General features: G+C 44.5%; 1 protein-coding gene across 1 annotated transcript; it reads left to right on the plus strand.

Annotated features, from left to right (window-relative positions):
* Positions 1–3,550: 3,550 nt before the first annotated feature.
* LOC105456298 lies at positions 3,551–7,063 on the plus strand. The gene has a single exon (XM_011700243.1). The coding sequence runs from the start codon at positions 3,551–3,553 to the stop codon at positions 7,061–7,063; it is 3,513 nt and encodes a 1,170-aa protein (XP_011698545.1).
* The last annotated feature ends 13,762 nt before the right edge of the window (positions 7,064–20,825 follow it).

The raw sequence follows: 20,825 nt of genomic DNA on the forward strand, positions 1-20,825 counted from the left end.
CGGTTACATGTAGCTACAACTTCGAATTATACTGGTAGCGACAATGGAAGTTCAACTTATAGAGGTCTGGCTACTTTAAATTTCGAATTACAGAGGTCAAATATTCTAATTGCTTGATAAATAATTTGAGTTAATGTAGGTTTTATTTCAATTTATAAAGGTTTTTCGCGCAGCGAAGCGAAAGAGGATAAACAAAATTTTCGTCTTATAGAAGTTTTCGAGTTGTACAGATTCGAATTATCGAGATTTCACTGTAATATAAAATTCAAAAAAGTTATTATTAAGCATAGCACTCCACCCAATAATCAAAAATTATTTAATTATTTATTCTGTATATGTTGTTATATATATAAATGCGACAAATATTGTTTAACGCTCATCAATTGCGTACAAAATGAAGATGGTGCGACGTTAAATTTTTCTTAAAATATTACTTTCACGCAAACGCGTTTTTCGTCGCGCTCAGATAAATCCGGAAATCATTTACCCGCAGAATGCGGCAAAATGCGGGGATATAACGAAGCGGGGTGGGGAGATTTGTATCGCGGTCTCCAAAAGTGGTAGGGACGTGGAAACGGCGTGACATAGGCCCTTCATAGAACACCGTGCCTATACCTAACGTGGCAGAATCTCCAAAGTTGCCGAGGGCCGCGGAGATCGGGCACGCGCGAATACCTGATCTCTCTGATTAAAAGTCGACGTTTCAAACTGTCATTTTTTTCTCTTCGATTTCCTCTCCGCGCTATCGTCGCGTCTTAACGTTATCTTGCCGCGTCAGTTCCGTCACCTCTTCCGACGATCGATATCGAATGAGGAATTAGTTTCATCGATCTTCTCGTTCTCGCGAAAGGGAGAGTCCGATGACGTGAGAATGGAAATATCTCCGCTGGAGAGGGTGAGGCTGACCGGCGACATTCGAGGTCCATCGCGCAGTTCGCTCACCCTCGGCGACGCCACGTGCCAATAACGGCGATCTCGGCCGGAAGACCGGAGGCGATTGCCCTGTCCGCGGACTGCGCCCTGTGTATTTTGAGTGTATTTCGCAAAGTGTCGCGAAGTTTTTCGCGAGAGATGCGTGACGAGGCCGCGCGTGACTCACGACGACGACGACGACGACGACGACGACAAGGACGACGTGCGGTTGCCGAGGTGTCACGTTTCGACGCGGGAACGATCTCCACGGTTCGTCGGTCATGAAACGAAGACGTTTGAAGCACGAGGACCTTTGTATCCCGCGGGTGAGAATTTTACGAAGTGTTGATTGCGCACAATCGTTATTTCGACATCGCATACTCGGATGAAAAAAGACAAAAACTGCGCAAATTTCTCACGCAAACGTTTCGCAGAAATTTAGGAACAATAGAACCGTTTTATCAATAGATTTCAATTAATATCCATTTTATTAATAGATTCCAATTAATGACCATTTTATCAATAGATTTTAATTAATATAATTATTCTAATTAATATAAATGTTAATTGGTCTGAATTAAATTACTATGCATGTATAAAATAAATATTCAGAATATTTGTAACAATTAATTAAATTAAATTAAATTATTTTAGTTAAATTATTTTAATTAAATATGAAATTATGTTAATAATGAGCTTAAATATATGCATTGGATAGTAGAGGATGATCGATAAACTTCCGCAGCAATTTTCTTTCCCTCCGCGGACATTGGCGGTCGCGATAACAGGGAGCTTAAGCATAAGAATCATTGCGTTGAAATGTTTTTGAACTCGCGCACGCACAGCTCACGCGATCTTTCTCACGCGTATATCACGCACGGCCGGACACACAATGGCAGAATATCGTTCAGGGTTCACTGACCGCGCGTACCGTCCACTTACATTACATTTCGCGATACAAGGCTGTCATCCTGAATTAGTAATTACGCCGCGCTTTCTGAAATGCATATTCGTACTATCCTCCGAATTCCCCGAATACGTGGGGTGGACGTATAATATGAGTCATGAGAGAGGGTGTCCACCCTGTTTACTCCCCCCTCCCCTCTCCGTGCGCCGTCCGATATATCCCGCGTCTCCCTTTTTCGAGACCGCATGTCCATCGCGCGCGAGCGAGGGTGCCTCGTTCACCGTGTCTTGCTCGTCAAGTTTCGCGTGCGTCTTCCTGCAGCACGAAGTGCTCGTTAACTGACCCCAGCCCTCTCCCTTTCCTCCCCCCTCAGATTGGTCGAGTGAAATCATTATGATCTGCCTATCGAATTAGTGTCGCCTTCAACGAGCATTCGCGATTCTCCGTGCTCGCGAGACAACATACTTGGAATTTATTTACATTTACGTGAAAAATCATCTTGCCGCTATTGTGCCACGATGTTCTTACACGATACTCTTGGTATTTGTAATTATTCTACTGGAAGAAGTAAACGATCTAAATTAAGGACTGGCAAACGTTTTTTTATAAAGAAGCTTATAAAGGAGTTTTCTTATAAAGCAGACAGTATAAATTTTAGATTTTGCAAGAGGGTATTATGTAAATACTTATATAACAATTTCCTATAAAATTTGTATTAACTGAATTGAAAATAATTTATAATTACGCGAGCCGTACTTTGCCTAGCTCTAATCTGCAGGGTGGATAAATACTAAGTACACTGAGAAAAAAAGTTGTTAAAATAACTAAATGCGTTTTATTGATAATTTTTTTTTGTTTAATTATATATATTTTTTAATTAAACATACATAAATAACATTAACATGATATTTTTGTGAATTAACAAGTATTTTGTTGAATTAATAAATATTTGTTTGACAACCCGTGACCGCCATTTATAGTTAAATCAAGAAATATTCATTTGATTTTACACTTTTTTTTCTCTCAGTATAATGTAAACGATTTTAATGCATGATTTCTTACACAAATTTAAGATAAAAACTTTATATGATTATACATATATCTGAATCGACTTAGTTATATTTTTGGAAAATATCGATTTTTTCAAAAAAATTTCGAAAGTTACTCCAGTTATTTTGATGAAGTATTTTGTATGTGTTTCAAGTTTTTTCAAAATAATGCGAGTTAATTTTTGAAATTTAAAAAGAAACGAAATTTTTTTTTTAACTTTGACACCCTGTATCTTTGAAACTAAGCCGTTTCGGACATAGTCATATGAAGTTTTTATCTTGAATTGTGTGAGAAATCACCCCTTAAAGTCTTTTACATTTCTTATTATCCACCCTGTATATTTATATCTAAACAATATAAACATATAAATGTGAATTTGTTAATTTAAATTTGTTTTAAAACTACGTTGACGAAAGTGACAAAAGATAAGCTTCACGGAGAACTTTTGTGAATCAGGAGACGCGGTAGCGGCTTCCGCCAAAATTTCTTTTTCACGAAAATGTTAAATCAAATGCCAGATCGTTTTTCGAAACTTTTTAAACGCGAGAAATTTGTCTGTTCCTTGCCAGACGGGCAACATCTAAGGAATAGCGGGCTGGTCGCGTGAGATCCATCGAGATGTCGTCGAGCGTGACACCGTCGCACGAGCCCACGACGACAACGACGACGACGACGACGACGATGACGGCGGCGGCAGCGGTGACGGAGGCCACGGAGCTGGACAGCGACGGTTCGAGCTGCGGCGAGCGCGACGTCTGGAAGCGCGTCCGCGGCGATCCCGCCGACGCCGGGCCCAAGAAGCGTCGGAAGCAGACCACGCCGGTAAGAGTCTCGTCCGGCCTCGCAGGCGTGCACGAGGATGCGCGCGAGGACGAGCGCGAGGACGAGGACGTCGAAGGTAAGCCGTCGTCGCGATCGCCGTCGTTGCTGAGCAACGACCATCACCAACAACACCACCACCACCACCACCGCCACCACCACCACCATCACCATCACCACTCGCCGTCGTCGAAAGACGAGAATCTGAACAACGAATTCCGCTGCCAGCACTGCGGCCGGCTGTTCGACAGCGACGAGACGCTCAACGTCCACGTGGACGGCGAGCACGGTGGTGCGAGTCAGGCGACGCCGGCCGTCACCATCAAGGTGGAGCCGGCGCAGCAGTTGGACCCAGCCAGCGAGGGTCCCGTTAGCCTCTTAAGCGTTAAGAATTTCGCGACCACGTGGCTGGCGTCCGGCAGCCAGCAGCACGTGCAGTCGCAGACGCAGATGCAGCCGCAGAGCGACGAGTCGTCGTGGCCGTCGGGCGGCCCGGTTAATCAGATCGTCACGATGACCAATCATTTGCAGGCCCTCTCGAGTTTCCCGGGCGCCCTCGCGCAGTATCTACCCCTGCCAAATTTTCCCCTGACCGATCCCCAGCTTTCTAGATCCTCCCTCGGTCCCGTGCCGGTCAAGATCTTCAATCCGGACGCGTATTGCGACTTGTGCAACAAGGAGTTTTGCAACAAGTACTTTCTGAAGACGCACAAGGCCAACAAGCATGGGATCTACGTTGACTCGCCGGTGCCAACCGCGGCCATCGACCCCGCCATCAGCATCGCCGGCGGCAACGTCGTATTCGGCGCACCGAATTTCCACGCGGGTAACGTGAAACTGGAGCCGCCGGCGACTCCGCCGCAGAAGCGTTTCCGCAACGACGAGCCCGCGAGAAAGCACAAGCCAAAAGCGCACAACGACTCGTCTGTGGATCAGCAGTCCGACAGCAGCCAGCAGATCATCGCGGTGTCGCAGAGCGAGGAGGATCGCGTGATGACGCCGCGCGACAGCCCCAGCGGCATGGAGGCGCTCCTGAAGCAGGAGTACGGCATCGAGCAGGAGGACGCGACCTTCATGCCGGCACCGAGACATCTCTCGCCCCAGTCCAGCCAGCAAGCGCGCGATTCCGGTTTCAGCGCCGACCTCCTGCGTCGGCTGGGCGTCATAAATCCCGAGGCATTCTGCGAGATCTGCTGCAAGGAGTACTGCAACAAGTACTTCCTGCGCACGCACAAGATGAAACGGCACGGCATCGTCGTGCAGGACAGCGAGCGCTCGCCCGGCAATCCCGGCACGACCGTCACCACTTGGCACCAGGTGCAGACCAGCCCGCTGAACTTGATCGTGTCCGAAGCGGCCGCGGGCGCGGAACCCAACGACCGCGGCGGCGAAGAGCACGAGTGCAAGCCCTGCGACATTCGCTTCCAGACGATCGATCTGTATCAGGCGCACTGCAGGAAGATCCACGAGATGGGCGAGGAGCGCGGCTCGCCGAAGCAGGAATACGACCTGGACGGCACCGATCAGCGTAACGACTCGATCTCGGAGGACCTTCAGAAGTTGCAGACGATGATCTTGCAGCTGAACGGCCTGCAGGATTCCGGCAAGGAATTATTCTGCGCCGCCTGCGGCAGGGAGTGCGACTCGAGGTCGGCCCTGCGCGTTCACATGGCAACCGAGCACGGCGTCGCCGGCGACGAGGCCGCGTCGTCACCGCAGAAGTCACCCACGGCCGTTTCGACCATTTTCTGCACTCTCTGCGAGAAGGATTATCCGAGCCAAGACGCCCTGAGGAGACACATTAGCGAGGAGCATCAGCCCGTCGTGTCCGGTGCTGTTACACTGCCGGCGCTGCCGCCGACGGTAATCGCCTCCTCCGCCAGCTCGACGCCGACCAGTCAGACACCGAGCGGCCAGACGACGACGACGACGACGACGACGATGACGATGCAGGCGGAGAAGAAGGTGACGTCACTGACGCCCACGTCGAGCTACTGCGAGATCTGCAACAAGGAGTTGTGCAACAAGTATTTCATGAAGACGCACATGCAGCGGATGCACGGCATCGAGATCGAGAACGGCGCGCAGATCGGCGGCGTCATCTGCAACATCTGCAACAAGGAGCTGTGCAGCAAGTACTTCCTGCGCGTTCACAAGCACAACACCCACGGAATCGTCGACGAGAACACGTCGTCGGGCTCGGCGTCGAACAAGCAGGAGCCCTATGACTCATCGGCCGCCGGCGCCGAGGACTCGTCGTCGCTGAAGCCGGAACAACTGGGCGATCTTAGTCACAGATACTTCACCCATTTCACCGAGGTGTGCCCGATTTGCAGCCGGAGGTTCCGCAGCATCAAGTGGCTGAAGGCCCACCTGATGGGCGACCACGGCAAAGCGGGGATCGACAAGTGGCGCGAGTTGGAGCAGCAGTATCAGGCGACGTCCAGGACCAGCGGCAGAGGCGTCGCCTCGGCGAAGAACGCGCAGCAAACGCCAAATCTGAAGATCCCCAACGGCTTCGAGGTTGCCCAACAGGTGAAGCCTCTCGATTACACGAGTCTGGGAAATCAGATGCTGTCAAACCTTCTCGGCTCCTCGTCCGAGGAGCATCAATTGAAGAATTATCGCTGCGGCTATTGCAGCTTCACGACCCCCGTGCTACCCTTCCTCTTCCTTCACGAGCGATCCCACGTGAACCCGCAGGAAAATCTCGAGGGGGATCGAGGTCTGCAATGCCCGATCTGCCTGCACGACTTTCATCAACCGGAGCTGCTTCATCAGCATCTGCTCGCCAAGCATCAGTTCCCCTCGCTGTTGTCGCAGTTCCAGCATCCTCTCGTGAACAACTTTAGATCGGACATCGACGTGAAGGCGAGCGACGCCAAGGACAGAGCTGATCAGGACGCGAAGGACGATCGCGTGGGATGCAGTCCGCAAATCGATCGGAACGTCCCCGAGGCCGCGAGAAACCAGCGGCAGGACGACAACGCGGTGAAGGTGACGCCTCAGGGTGTGTACAAGTGCGCCCAGTGCGGCTACGCGACGACGAATCTGAATCGCATCAAGAAGCACGTACGGAAGGATCACAAGGCGATAGGCGACCCGACGGAGAGCGTGATCGCCGAGCTCAGCAAGACCCTGAAGGACGTGGCGAACAAGCAGAAGATGCCGGCCTGTTACGCGATGCCGCAGGACATGAACTCGAACCCGGACAAGACGATCATGCAGCCGTTCCTGATCGAGGAGCAGGATCTAATGCAGGTGGGCGCCGAGTCCAGCTCGGCGAAGAGATTCGCGCCGGCTCTGGTCTACTTGCCGGTCAAGTCCAGAATCGGCAACGCCCTGACCGCCTCCTTCACTCTCACCCCCGCCTGAGCTTTTAGATCGCGATCGCGTTACCTCGCGTCAGCGTCTTGGAAGAGTGCGCGCGAGCGGCAGCATCTGCATCTGCGACCTGAGCACGTGGTATCGGTTCCTATTTATCGTGTATAAGACGAGCAGCCAGACGGCAAGTGTTATTTGCACTATAATACTTTGACGTTCCACTAATTTTTAAACGTATATTTTAGCGATTTTTGCAGACTTTCCTATTGTCGATTTAACTGACAGCGAGTCCTCCGGTTTCATGTTGCGAATTAATAGAACAAAGTGAAAATAGTCGAGAATCGACGCGGTACCGGGCTGATGAGATTATTCTTCTTCTCCGAAATTTGCATTGCACGAAAAATGATTTCGGAACCGTTCGATGTTTGAGAAAACAGTCTTTATAAATAGAACAGAAAGTTTTTAAATTACTTTCTTAGACATTAATCGGTTCAAGATTATCTTTCATTACGTGCAATATTATCTTTGTAAGAGAATAATAATCTCATTTGGCGGTATTTCGTCTCTAAAGCTCGTGCCACGTCACGAGATTGCTCGTTTTTTTTTTTCGTGGCATCGACTTGAAATACGGGGAGATTATTCTGAAGCAACAAGGAGTAGGACTCGTTTACAGATTTTATTTCCCGAGAGCGACGAGTTTAGCAGAACGAAACGATCTCCTTCGGAAGGGAAGACTTTTCAGAAAAATAACGAGACGAGATTGTTATTATTGTTCTAAGTGTAGGGAACATACTCGTTATATACTCTTGTAAATACTTAATCGTAACGTAATTAAAAACACGAACGGGTGATCGACAAAGTTCCTATTTTAAACGCGATGGGGCTCCCGGACATCGGGAGGCCATCCCTCTCTTCGCTTCGCATTTTACTTAACGTCGGTTTTTCTTGCTTTAACATGTCGGTTTTTTGCTTCTGCTCAAGTGAACCAAAAAAAAGAACAAAAAAAACATCGCGCGTGAGATCGTTCGATTGGCATTATTATAAATCCATTCACCGTTTCTTATCGATTTTTTCTTTTCTCGCGACTGTTCTAGTCAATATTTACGTGAATATAAGAGAGTTTTCTCAGAGATAGGGAAGATTTATAGAGAGATATTTATCATACACACATAGAATATATACGCTAGACTCCGAGAAAAACACCGTCGGGCGGTGCTAATTAGACGCGACCGCTAAATTTAACGTCGCGACGTGCAACGCAGCCGAGAGAGGCGAGTGCGTGATACAAAACGGTGAACAATGGAGGTATTTTGGGGGTATCAATATATATGCGCAGAGAGAGAGAGGAAAAAAATCGCCAACCAACTCAGGGGTGGACACAGTATAACCCGCAACAAAGAGTACAATCGTATACACAGCCAACGCATTACATAGACTTTAAAATAACTTTTAACTTATAATGATGATGATGATGATGAGAGAGAGATGTAGCGCGCGTCTCGTAAATGTTTCCGCGGAATATATCAATATAACGATCGGCCACTCTTCCTCCCCTCCCTCCCCGCCTCGGGCCGGAGGGGGGCGTCGCGAAACGACCAAGCTCGATCCATTTCGAATATTCGACAAACGGCCCCCGATTTATACATATATGTATGAGCCACATATACGGAAGCTATACAGCACACTCGGATTATTTAACTAAGGATCGCCTAGTCTAGTCGGTAAAACGCCACGGACATTCCGAGTCCGAGATAAAAAAAAAAAAGAGTTCCTTCTTGAAAGCTGTTTCGAACCTCGTGCCTTTGCAGCTTGAGAAACGCGTTACCCCGCGAACTTCCCCGTTATCAGCGCAGCTCTCGAAAAGGATACATCCGGATGTAAAGAGATCGATCTGCTTACGATTATAATAAATGTGGTTTCCATCGGGTGTGTTCTCTCTCTCTCTCTTTCTCTCTGACTTTTCTCTTCTCTCTCTTTCTCTCTCGATCTCGTCGTGTAATAGCCGTTTCTCTTTTCCTCGTAGTGACGCGATTGCGATACTTTTCCTTGAGAGAATAAGTCGCAAATAACTGCGAAATTGTTTCACGGAAATGTCCCATAAATATTTATCTCGAAATCCATTAGAGAATATGACCAGCACAATTTCATGAGGCGGCGCAATATACATTTTAATGGTTTCCTCTAAGACTATTTTAGATTATATGCACCTCTAAAAAGAGTTTCCGAAGCGATTGGAAATTAATTCGAATGTTCGTTCTAAAGCGAGTTTCTTTCCAAAGATTAAATGACCGGGAATATAAATAAATTGCGAATTGGAAAATCGGTGAAGGTCTCATTGAATTGTTTTATAAACGCGTTTTCTCTCGCGAAAAAACTTTCGGCGATCTCCTCGTCAGCTCGAGTTCGAAATCGAAATGCACGAAAGGACAGCTGTTGCCGCAATGACCACACTCTCGATAGCTGGGCGTGCAGCCGTTCTGACCTGCCTAGCCTCCCAAACACGTTTTCTCGCAGCGCGCACACCGGTGCGCCCATCCCTCCACGATGAACAAACATGCACGATGCATTTCCGCCCACGCGACGCGTTGCCCTTGCTCTGCCGTAAAATAATAACTCTGCTTACTCAGTGCAATCACGCTGTCTTTACTTACCGAGCGATATTTGGAATGTCAATATCCTTTTTTTTTTTTTTTTTCAAAAAATTATCAGACAAAATTTCCGTGGATTTTACTATTATTTAGACAATTTCAAAATCTTTCTAAAACAATATAATTTAATAATAAAAAAGAAAGAAACAAGGCTAATGGGAGTTATAGCGCGGTAAGTAAAGCGCAAATCAATTTGGTAGTGTTATAAATCGTTTAATTAAATACTTGTTAACCCATGGACGTTTCGATTCAATTTTGAATCATCTTCAGCAATTAATGGAATTTTTTATGCAGCCTGAACAAATGTTTCGACAAGTCGTTATTACTGGAATTACTAACCAGGTATCAGCGATACAGCGTTATATTGAAGGCAAGTCACAACTTTAAGAAATTACGCTCACTCATTATCCCGGAAGCGTCGAGATCATTATTCCATTAATTGTTGAAGATGATTCAAAATTGAATCGAAACGTCCATGGATCAACAAGTATTTAATTAAACGATTTATAACACTACCAAATTGTTTTGCGCTTTACTTACCGCGCTGTAATTCCCATTAGACTTGTTTCTTTCTTTTTTATTATTTGACAATTTCGGGAGTTCACTAATTTTATATTAATATAATTTAACGTATTTCTTCTCTCATTATGTTGCCCTGCAGATATTTGTACATTTATTTTAAAGTATCTCGAGATGTTCAGATGTAGATTATACATTTACATATATTTTAGAAAATAATTATATTTAAATGTTTTTTAAAAATTGCACAGACGCGAAGCTGTTTAATTAATAAATAATCGCGATAATTGGCTTTGCGTGCAGCAGTTCTTAAAATTCCGCTCGATGACATGCAAAGAAATAAATTACGCTCGAATGAAGCTGCTATCGAGAGGTGACGTGCGAGGCGATAAATAACACGAGTAGACGTATCGGTTCCCACTGAGATGCGACATTCGGCGCGTTCTGGTAATGCGAATTTGGCGCTGTCAGAGAGACGGCGATGATTTATTCCGGGCACGATTTCCATGGCATGAGCCGCTTTTTGTCTCAGGGGTCATAAAAGTTTTCCCCGCGCGCGCGTGCAGCTGAAATTCGAGAACCGCGTCATTTAACGAGGCGCACAAGTTCGACGCGATGTGCTGGCCGTTACCGAAAATTCGTCTGAATTAGTATGCGCGCACGCGTGCATTAATATGACTTAGGGGAGAAGAGAGGCGATCGGCCATTACGCAAATCTATCGAGGGAGAAGGAATGAGAGAGAGAGAGAGAGAGAGAGAGAGAGAGAGAGAGAGAGAGACATAAAGGGAGAAGGAAGAAGTGGAAACGGCCACTGGACGGAGGGAGAAGGAGCGATTCTCTCGTTGGGGAAAAACGAATTTTTAGCCGGCATTGTCGTACCGGCGAGAGACGGGCCCCGGACAAAATAGGGCCTCCACCATCTGGTCCCCCTTCCCTCTAGCGAGAAGGTCAGAGAGGAGGAAGGAGGTCGCGACCTTGGCGGGGATTTTTCCGAAAAAGTTTCGTGAACGAAACGACCCGAAGGGGGTGGAGGGGACGCGCGGCGTCGCACCCTTCCCCCGCTTCGCCCCGGCTTCTCCTATTTTGCCCGCCTGGTCCCCCCCCTCACGTGCGCGCGGTGACACGCGAAACGCGTCGCACGATGCAAAACTCCAGCCTCGACCCCGACTCTTTAATTGTGTCCCATGCAGATATATGCGTATTGTGCACTTAATGGCCCGTGCGCGACGCGTTATATATGCATGTGCCAGGGATATATGCCGATTTTAATTATTATCCATGGAGGAGGGAAGAGGGGCACACGCGCGTACGCGCGCGGCGGGGTGGATGATGATAAATCCAAAGGCGAGACAAAGTCGGGGAAGCCGATGGTTCTTTCTGCCGCACGCGTGGCTGCCGTTTCCGGATAACAGCGAGCGATCGTGACGGACGCGAAACAATTTCTTTGGTACTTCGATGTGCGAGGGGCACAACGGTCAGATCAGATGTGAAATATCAGAAAAATATGCAGATATCTGTGATCGAGATATTATTGAGCGCCGAAAGCAATCTGGCGACGATTATCAGACAAATATATGTATTACTTTTATCGGTTTTTTTTTATGTCGATAAATCCGTTTGGGATAGTGTTTAATTTAAAATATGACTGCCGCCCTCTTTGTCGAACACCAAAGAACTTAATCAAAACGATTGTCCTTCATTGAGAAAAATTAAATTATATTTACGTCGACACGAGTGTCCAATTAAAAAATTTCTTCTTCTCGATACCTGCATGTCTAGATTTATAATTTGGCGGAGTTCCGGACGATCGCTAATTGTAAACCACGAGTGTCGACGCATGTCGAAGCCGAGTAGCGAGAGGGAGATTGTGAAGAAGCTCTCCGAGAGAAGTCTTTTAGCGGCTCGCATGCCCAAAATCAGCATTGCCTTCGTAACGTAATTGAGCGCAAAATCAAAATTTTACCCGTACGTAAACCAAATAACAAAAAAAATATGCAAAGTATATATATTATATATATATTGTTCATTGATATATATATATTATTGATTATATTAAGAACGTCGTAGGCTAAGTGTATTTCGTATGTGAACGACACAAACGTGAATTTACGTATATACACCTTATTACATATATGTACACCGTCTAATCCGTGTACGAGGTATAACAACGTACGAGCGTGCGCGTTCGACAAGTGCATACGGATATATAGAGTGTATATTTCGTGAAATTTAGGGGAATTAATTAGCATGTCTAGTCATTTTGGAAGCGATTTACAAATTCCTATACCTGATCTAGTCACACGATGTGTAATCAAGGCGACCTGCATCTCGATTACCAAGCGCAATCGATTTTGTCGTTAGACCAATCCGCATATTAACCTTTTCTTTTATATTGTAAGACGTGAACGACTTACGAGAGAGAAACGTATATTATTTTTGTTATTTTATACTTTTTTTTTATACGCACACGCGCTTGAGTTCTTGCAATTATTTAATTATTTATATACGTGTGTGATCGAACTTATAAGAATAAAAATTTATTTTTCTCTTTCTTTCATTTTTGTTTCCTTTCTTATTTTTGTTATTGTTTGCCGTCCTCCTCCGCAATATTGTTTTATAGTTTTAAATAATTTGCACAATTTTTATGTTTATAATTTCAGCAAATATTGTCACCGCAAACGGGGGCAAGGGTGCATTTTACGTTAACAACGGTGTTTCGTTTGACGCCAATAAATATAGAGATTATTCTCGAGTCTCCGTCGAAGAGCATCGAAATCCGAACTCACCGGAATTACACCGGCTTCAAACGCTCGTTTTAAGATATCGAGTTACCCGATCCAGAGTTTGATGGGGCGGCTGTTAGACTGCCGCCAACTCGTCGGTTTTTGTTTTTTAAGGGTGTCGCTCCTAGGGGTGGCTTTTTACCACCGGTGACAAATGACGTCTCAAACAAGTTAAATTTGACAAATTATACGCGCGCGTCCCTCGGAGGTTTCTTTTTTTTTGTTCATTTGAAAGTGAAAGTTTCAAATGAGCAAAAAAACTGGACAGTGGAAAAAAGGTAGCATTCGTTGAATGTCACTTTTTTGGATAATTTTACACGGAGGAAAGTAAAATAACGAGGTTTGTCGGTTATTGGTTTTTTTTTTCATAACGCAGTAAACATTTTTAGTAATAATTCGATGAGTTTTTATGGAACATATTTAAAGCACTTAGAAACTGTATGTGCCATTAAGAAAACTTTCAACATATATTATATTGGAAATAAAAAAAGCAATTTTATTTTAAATAACAAAATGAAGGGCATCTTTCGTGTTAAAATTTAGATAAAGAAGAATATTCTGTTCTATCCTATTAATTCCACAGCACTCGAATAATACTTATGTTATATTTAGAATCACTTCGTGTAAAAGAAAAAGAGGAAAAAGGTACAATTTCAACCACTGCGCGCGACGCTTGCTGCGAGAATTTCATCGTATCTATAATCAACGGCGAATGACGGCAGACATTGTTTTCCGTTTCGATATAGTAGAGCGCTGTCGAGTGGAAGGGGCGAACGAAAGGAAAAGCGGGTACGACGGTTTTCAATCAGAGGGGAACACACAAGTCGATGGGAACGACCGAAGGCGCTTGCGTCACGTATAGAAGTTTTCCTTTCGCTTGATGGCCACGGTGGGAGTCGAGTCTCGGGTTTGAAAAGGGAAGGCGGAAGGACTTCGGGTCGCGTCCCTCTCTCGCGTCGCCGAGCGACGACCGACCGATGAGTAAATGACACAGAGCCCGGAGTTCCCCCCCCCCTCTTCCCCTGCCCACTGCCTCTCTACGTAAACACACAGACGCACACGGTCGAGGAACGGATGTCCACCCACGTGCACACACACACACACACACACACACACACACACAAACACACACACACCACACACACACGTCGACGTTCCTAGTGTGATGGGGGATGTGTGTAAAAATCAATAATATCTTTGCGGTTTCCAAGAGCCCCGAAAACGAAGGAGAAACGTGGCGCGAGGGTGGCCTTTGGCCGTGTAGACAAAAGATGGAGAGTATTTCGTTATCGTTCGCGTTATCGCGTGATAAAGAGCCAGCCGTGTAGACGTTGAACTTGACTCATGGAGTTGACTTATTCTCTTTTTGGAAGAAAGAATAAACAAATCACGTATCTAAAGATACGACAGTTTCAAATTTCAAACGTGTGCCCGCAAGTATTTTTAATATTAGAAAGATATTTAAGTTTTTTGTGAAAGTAACTTTATATTAATATCTCAGTTAATGCGTAAGTAAGTCATCGCGACGCATAATTCATATTGCACGAAGATTTTTAAATTATTTCAAGTAATCTTTTTAATTAGAATTTAATGTTTAACTTTTTTGATATTGAATGCATTTAAAGTGGTTCTTTAGTAAAGTGCCGAAAATTTGGGATGCCTCATCAGAGCCCACCGAAAAATCACAAATATTTGTATAATTTGGATGAAATATTAAAACTAATAACTCTATATTAGCTAATGAAATGGTATGAAATAAATGATATTGCTACTCCGCGTGACAATGACAAGGATAAGAAAGTGAAGTACAATGTACATTGCTAGCGAGATTATATGCGTTATTTTGTCATTTCAACATTAAATATCTTTTCAGAATGGCCGATAACCTTTACTTTTTTGTGACCTTTAAAATCTTAATTTCTTGAACTTTATAATCTCGTTTGTTAGAAAAATCTTAAATCACGCTTGTGTGCAGTCAAAGTAGCGTCTCCGATCTATCGCCAAGTTATACGTGAAAGGTTATATTTTCAACTTTTCTTTCTCTCTTATTTCATCGATACCTACTCTAGAATTCTGCACACGTCGCAAGTTCGGCATTTCAATTTCATTATATAAAAAAATTAGATATTTTTGTCGTAACTCGATTTACTGAAGAACCACCTTAACACCTTCAACGTTAAAGATATTGGCATATCTTCAAAAATAGCTACGTTTTTCTTTACAGAAAGATTCACTTTTCTAAAATTTAAGTTTCATAAAACTTGCAAGCCGCTCTCCAGCTTACTTACAGCCGTACCATCTTTTACGTATGCCGCGTTCCATCCTCGCCAGATACAATAATCGTGATCGTTTTGTTTCCCCGTCATTTATTTACAAAAGGACCGCCGGGCCAGGAGATCCATAGCAAATTTCAGAAAAAGGTATCGAACCGTTCGCCCCCTCCGTTTACCCAATACGATCCATCCTGCCTCCCCTGCTCATCAACCACCGCAGGCTTATATATCCCGTGAAGGAAGTGGATTGCAATTATCAAAGCCTCCCCCTCTCAATTCCGCCCCTTCGACCCCATCTTAGGCTAGCCCCGGCTCCGTGATCTCTCGTCCCCCTCTGCCGTTCACTTTCCTCTCCCCCTATCGCCTTTCGCCAACTTGTAGAAATTTTATCCTCCAATAATAATTTCACCGCCGTCGTTATAACCACCGCCACACCACCACTGCGACGGTCGCCTCCCCGCCACACCGTCGTATATATGTATCCGCATCCTTTTCCCCGTTCTGAAACTTCGCCGCGACCGGCGAATCGACGTCTCGGATGATCAAAGAAGTCCACGCGCAGGGACTGGAGGGTCGACGAAATGCTTTTCTCCGCGCGGAGAGACTCGTCGAAAACACGACGCGGTGTCGCGATTGAAGAGATAAATCCCCATCAATTTGAGGGAGGAAAGCCCGTACTGTTTATTTACAACAATTTCCAGGAAGATAAAAGTATGCCGCTTAAGAGTTCCATGTTACGTAACAATCTTACAACATTTGCAGTCGCAAATGTATTCTTTCATAACACAGCTGCCGTTATAACGATCGAGGCAAAATGTTATATAAAATTTCGTCAACTCTTCGCGATTCTCTATTTGCATATATAAAACTCGATTCTGTCGCTCGACTCAATTATTCCCGGCAATTAGTTCGCAGTCCGTAGTATTTTTGCAACTTGCACGCGATTACAATCAATCGAGAACGTGTACAGCGATAAATATTGAGTCGCTTCAACGATGTTATTAAATTCGATGGACTATGAAATCTTAATCGTCGGAGAGTGAAAGGTATCGCAAACAACCCACGGACGGCGGGAACGATATCGCTATCCTTGAGAGTAAATAACATCATCGCGGGCAATTATCGTGATCGATTTCATATCCAAAATCATTAACTGATTAGGTTTTCCGGTCTGAAGAGAACTGAAGAAATTCAAGAGTTGTATTTTCAGATATTCCTACACTCCACGAAACATTTAAAATCAATCAAATGAAATAACCGTAAATCTGATTTAGAACGCACAAAAATCCGCTCTCTCGTATATTTCAAGTCTACGTCTGGTCTTACCTCTGAATTTATCGTTAAATTTGACGCTTGATGCTTGACGCGCAACACGTCGCGAAGTCTGAACAATGAAATATATCGGACGAGCGTCGGGGGATCATATTTCGTAAGCGGCGTATCGCGGCTTATTGAGAGAGAGAGAGAGAGCGAACCCTCCGATATCATGCAAAAAATGCGGGAAGGAGAAAAAAAAGAGTCAGAAACAGTTGTCCCCGGCCGTGGAGAAACCCTTTCACGATCCGAAGGAGCTGCGCACGGCGGCGTTTCCAGTCGAGCGACTCCGACCCGAGAAGGGTGAAAGCGGAGAATTCGCGAAAAACGGGAATCGAAAAACGGGGAATCGAAGGGTTGAAAACGGGAGCATTGTGCGGCCCCCACGTACCGCGTCTGCATGTGTATCCCCGGAGGCAGGGAGGTGAATATACATGTATGTATGCCTCGCGCGCACAACCCTTTATTTGTTTAGCGCCGCGCGTCCACGTGCCGGGTGCGCGTGTACGCGCGTTTTCCCCGTTTCAACGGATTTCACCCCAAATTTTCAGCTGGCGCGTTCCCCACCCCTCCTGGCCGATTTACACAATATTTTGGAAATCCTTTATAAGATTTCGCCTCTCCTCTGTCTCCCCATCTCTTGCACCGCCGCGCCGTCGGCTTAGCTCGTGTATTCCATTGTTGGGGCCTTCACGGCTCCCTTTCGCAACGACCGACGAGACGCCAGATGGGTGAGGCGCGTCGATCGTGAAGTTAACCGGCGCAAAAAAAAAAGTTTGTAAAACACCGCGGAATTCGTGAAATTAGGGTTGACGCTATACGTGAGAGGAACGTGAAAACACGGAAGGATCGAAGGAGGGCGAGGCCCCTGCGCGCGCGAGACACGTGCCGCGTTTTTTCGCTTTTCTCTTTAAAAAGGGAAAGATGATATAATGGCGAGAGTTACATTTCGGGGGACACTCGCGCGAAGGGTTGAAGTTTGTTTGAGATTTCATCGCGCGAATATGTGATCATCGAATGTTTTGTGATAAATTTCTCTATCGGCAGATAAATTGAGATAGAATCAAAATTTGATCTTTTTTAATTAAATCCGTTTATCTTGATCTTATTCTTTATCTTAATAGACTCTTAATTTGATCATAAAAGATCTGATTTTTCTGAAAGTAATGATCAAGTTCAATGTAACATTTATAAAACAGATTTGTCAGCTAGTTTCTAAAATTGAGTTTCTAAAATTGTTGATTAAAATTAAAATATTAAATTATATATAAATATGATTTTATATATAATAGAAAAAAATTTTTCTAGGGAAGAATATTGTCTTATCTATCAGAGCTAAAATAGATAAAATATCTATTACAAAGTAAAATGCAATCCATAATTAATCAATTCTTCATATCGACTTGAGCTGTAAGAAAAATAATTACACATAAACAGTACTAATGAAATCACCAAGGAGCGGCACCAAGTTCATTTATTTAATATGTTCTTTTTTCTTACGTTTTTTTTTGCATGATTAATAACAAAACGATGTTTATTAACCACAACTAATAGACGCCAAATAATTGGCCATTTTTTTTAATAACGCCATCGTGCAGTTACATTGAACATTAAACAAACTCGTGACAATAATGACCCTGGAAACGTAATTACAAGCGCCAATTATATACGATATGCCCATACACACAATGTATACATAATAAGAAGACAATGTTTAATAGGTTTTACGACGTACGTTGTAAACAAATTTAATTAAACGAGCCTTAACCGTTCAGTATCCCCGAACCGATTATTCCGCTCGTCAATTTTTCTTTGTTTCAAGTAATCAGTCGCAGGATGCAAGAAACTTTTAAATTAACAGCTTCGCGGTAACCTTCCTACCAATTGACTTACATCATCGAAATACGTGAGAAGACAATCCGTTTGTGTCTCTCATGGTTTCTTGCGACGAGCGCGCCTCTGGAAATTTCCGAATCGCTATCTTCAATTAACATCTCCCCCCCCCCCGTATAAACGCCCGATTATATTATATTGTAATAACGTCCAAATGACGTTAACACTACGGAATGCCAGTCCTCAGGAATCGCGTGGCTACCTCAGCGCAATGAATTTTTACACAAATTTATCTTTACACAGACATCTGCGGATGACGCGGGCGGAGCACACGCTCGCGTGAAGGAAAACGTCAGTGGTTTATCGCGGCGTTTATCAAAGATGACCTTGCGCGCATCGGTGGCGACGGCGACGCGGCGACGAAGGTTCGCGTCGCGCGCGCAAAGAAAATTCAGTTCCTATTACATTGTAAACGGCTAGGTTCCTAAATTGAGCTTTATCGAGCGACACGTCAGGTTAGTCCGGTCGGAGTAGACTCATTACGTCGAACACAACGGCGGCCCCGACAGAACTGGACCAACCGTATCCTATTTGCGCGCGCGCGCACACACACCCTCGAAACACGTCGTTTAAACGAAGAAAGCGTCGAAACGATATCGCTGTTTTAAGTGAAAAATTTTGTGGAAAAAAAAATTATTTCTGCCGAAAATTGTAAGATTCACACATAAAAATATTATTATTGAGCGCCAAAGATCCGCTTTGTACCGCGTTTGGGCTCATCTTAATTGTTTGAAAAAATTATTCTGTCAAGAAGAAAAATTGCCGGAATGCAAAATATACTTCGACAATGAGTGAGGAACAATTGAAGTATATAGCTGTAATTAGAGAAATATGTGCGAATCTCACGTGAATTTTATCTCCCGTCTCTTGAAAAGATCACGGCACGTGCATTTTAACTTTTCGAAAATTTCTTTTCCTTTTTTTTTTTCCTTTCGCTTATCAATTCGACTCGCAGACGTGATCGCACGTGTGTGCGCGGTGCGCGACGCGATGTAAAATTAAGCATTACTTTTAAGTGGTAGAGTTAAGGCACGTAATATACGTAAACGCATGTACATGTACAAGGTGTAAGTTTCTTGAGGATAATCAAAATTAGTGACTAAATCGACAGGGTGGGCGGACAGCCGTAGGGAAAAATCTAGTCGTGACGGGGTAGGTACTTAAAATTAATACGATCGTATAAGCACATCCACGATTCAGGGTCCTCTAGTTACTCCTATCCTTGATCGACAGCGGGGAAATAGCACAATTAGAACCTCTGTCTACTTTGGGTGAAACAGGAAGAAAAGTACAAGTGTGACGATATCGAGGCACACGCATACACTTTCACGCGACGAATTATTAAATATACTTATACCGAGGCGTGTGAATTATAGGATATACTATATGTACATAACGTGAACCGGCCGACAAAGAGAGAGTCACCGTAATTTTCTATGTTACTTTACAGGCAACTGCTGCGAGATGCGTATATGCAATGCGACACTTACCGAGAAGTGGACTTATCGAGAAGCGTAAAAAAAAAAAATAATCAAAAGACTGTAATTCGCACGATGATACTGTGTGACGAGTTCATAGTTTTCCGCCTTATCTTTCGACCGCAGAGCATCCTTTGTGTCTGATCCTGTTATCGAAAAGCATAAATGATACATCGAAGATGAATGCCTAATGGTACAACCGCGCGAATGTGCGATCAACATAATCAAATTAGAACAGACAGACGTCGTAGCGTTTTTTATCCGTGACGTGATTATAGAGAATGCCCATCCTAGAGATTCCCTCAGACTTTCCATCCCATTTTTCGCTGATTATTTCGAACATGTAAGTCCATTTCTTATTCGTTTCCATTCTAATGTCGCTTATAGGATAGCGACGGTTTCACCGTTGCGCGTCAATTTTTTTTTGCGAAGGACGAAATCGCACGATTGACGGGCGTCCTGTCGTACACACCTCTGCCAAAGTTCTTCTCGAGGACGAATAATTGATTTTCGAACGCTCTGCCAACGTTTTTAAGATAAGGTAAGGCTCACGCAGGATATATCGTACGTTAGCTTTTGTACGTACACACGAGTGTTCTCGTAAACAAGACGACATCGATCGATTCATTACGGTAATCGCCACCCTCTCCCACCTTAAGTGTAACGGTAATTTAGCGTAAGGACAGCAGCAGCAAGAGAGAGAGAGAGAGAGAGAGAGAAAAAACGAACGTTCCTATTATAATGCTTTCATCTACCGTATATATATTTATAAATATTTATGCGATTAGTCTAATTATAGCGTTTATACCGTGTATTCTCTATGACGTTTTCGTTTTGGTATTTTCAGAAAGTGACAAACGGTATTAGTCATAAAAACGATAAACCTAGTACGATCTAACTGAGA

This window comes from Wasmannia auropunctata, unplaced genomic scaffold (assembly GCF_000956235.1).
Source record: "Wasmannia auropunctata unplaced genomic scaffold, wasmannia.A_1.0 LD335728.1, whole genome shotgun sequence".
NCBI classification, from domain to species: Eukaryota; Metazoa; Arthropoda; class Insecta; order Hymenoptera; family Formicidae; genus Wasmannia; species Wasmannia auropunctata.

Excerpts from the sequence above, each read along its gene's own strand:
- LOC105456298 (XM_011700243.1), top strand. The coding sequence starts at position 3,551 with ATGACGGCGGCGGCAGCGGTGACGGAGGCCACGGAGCTGGACAGCGAC.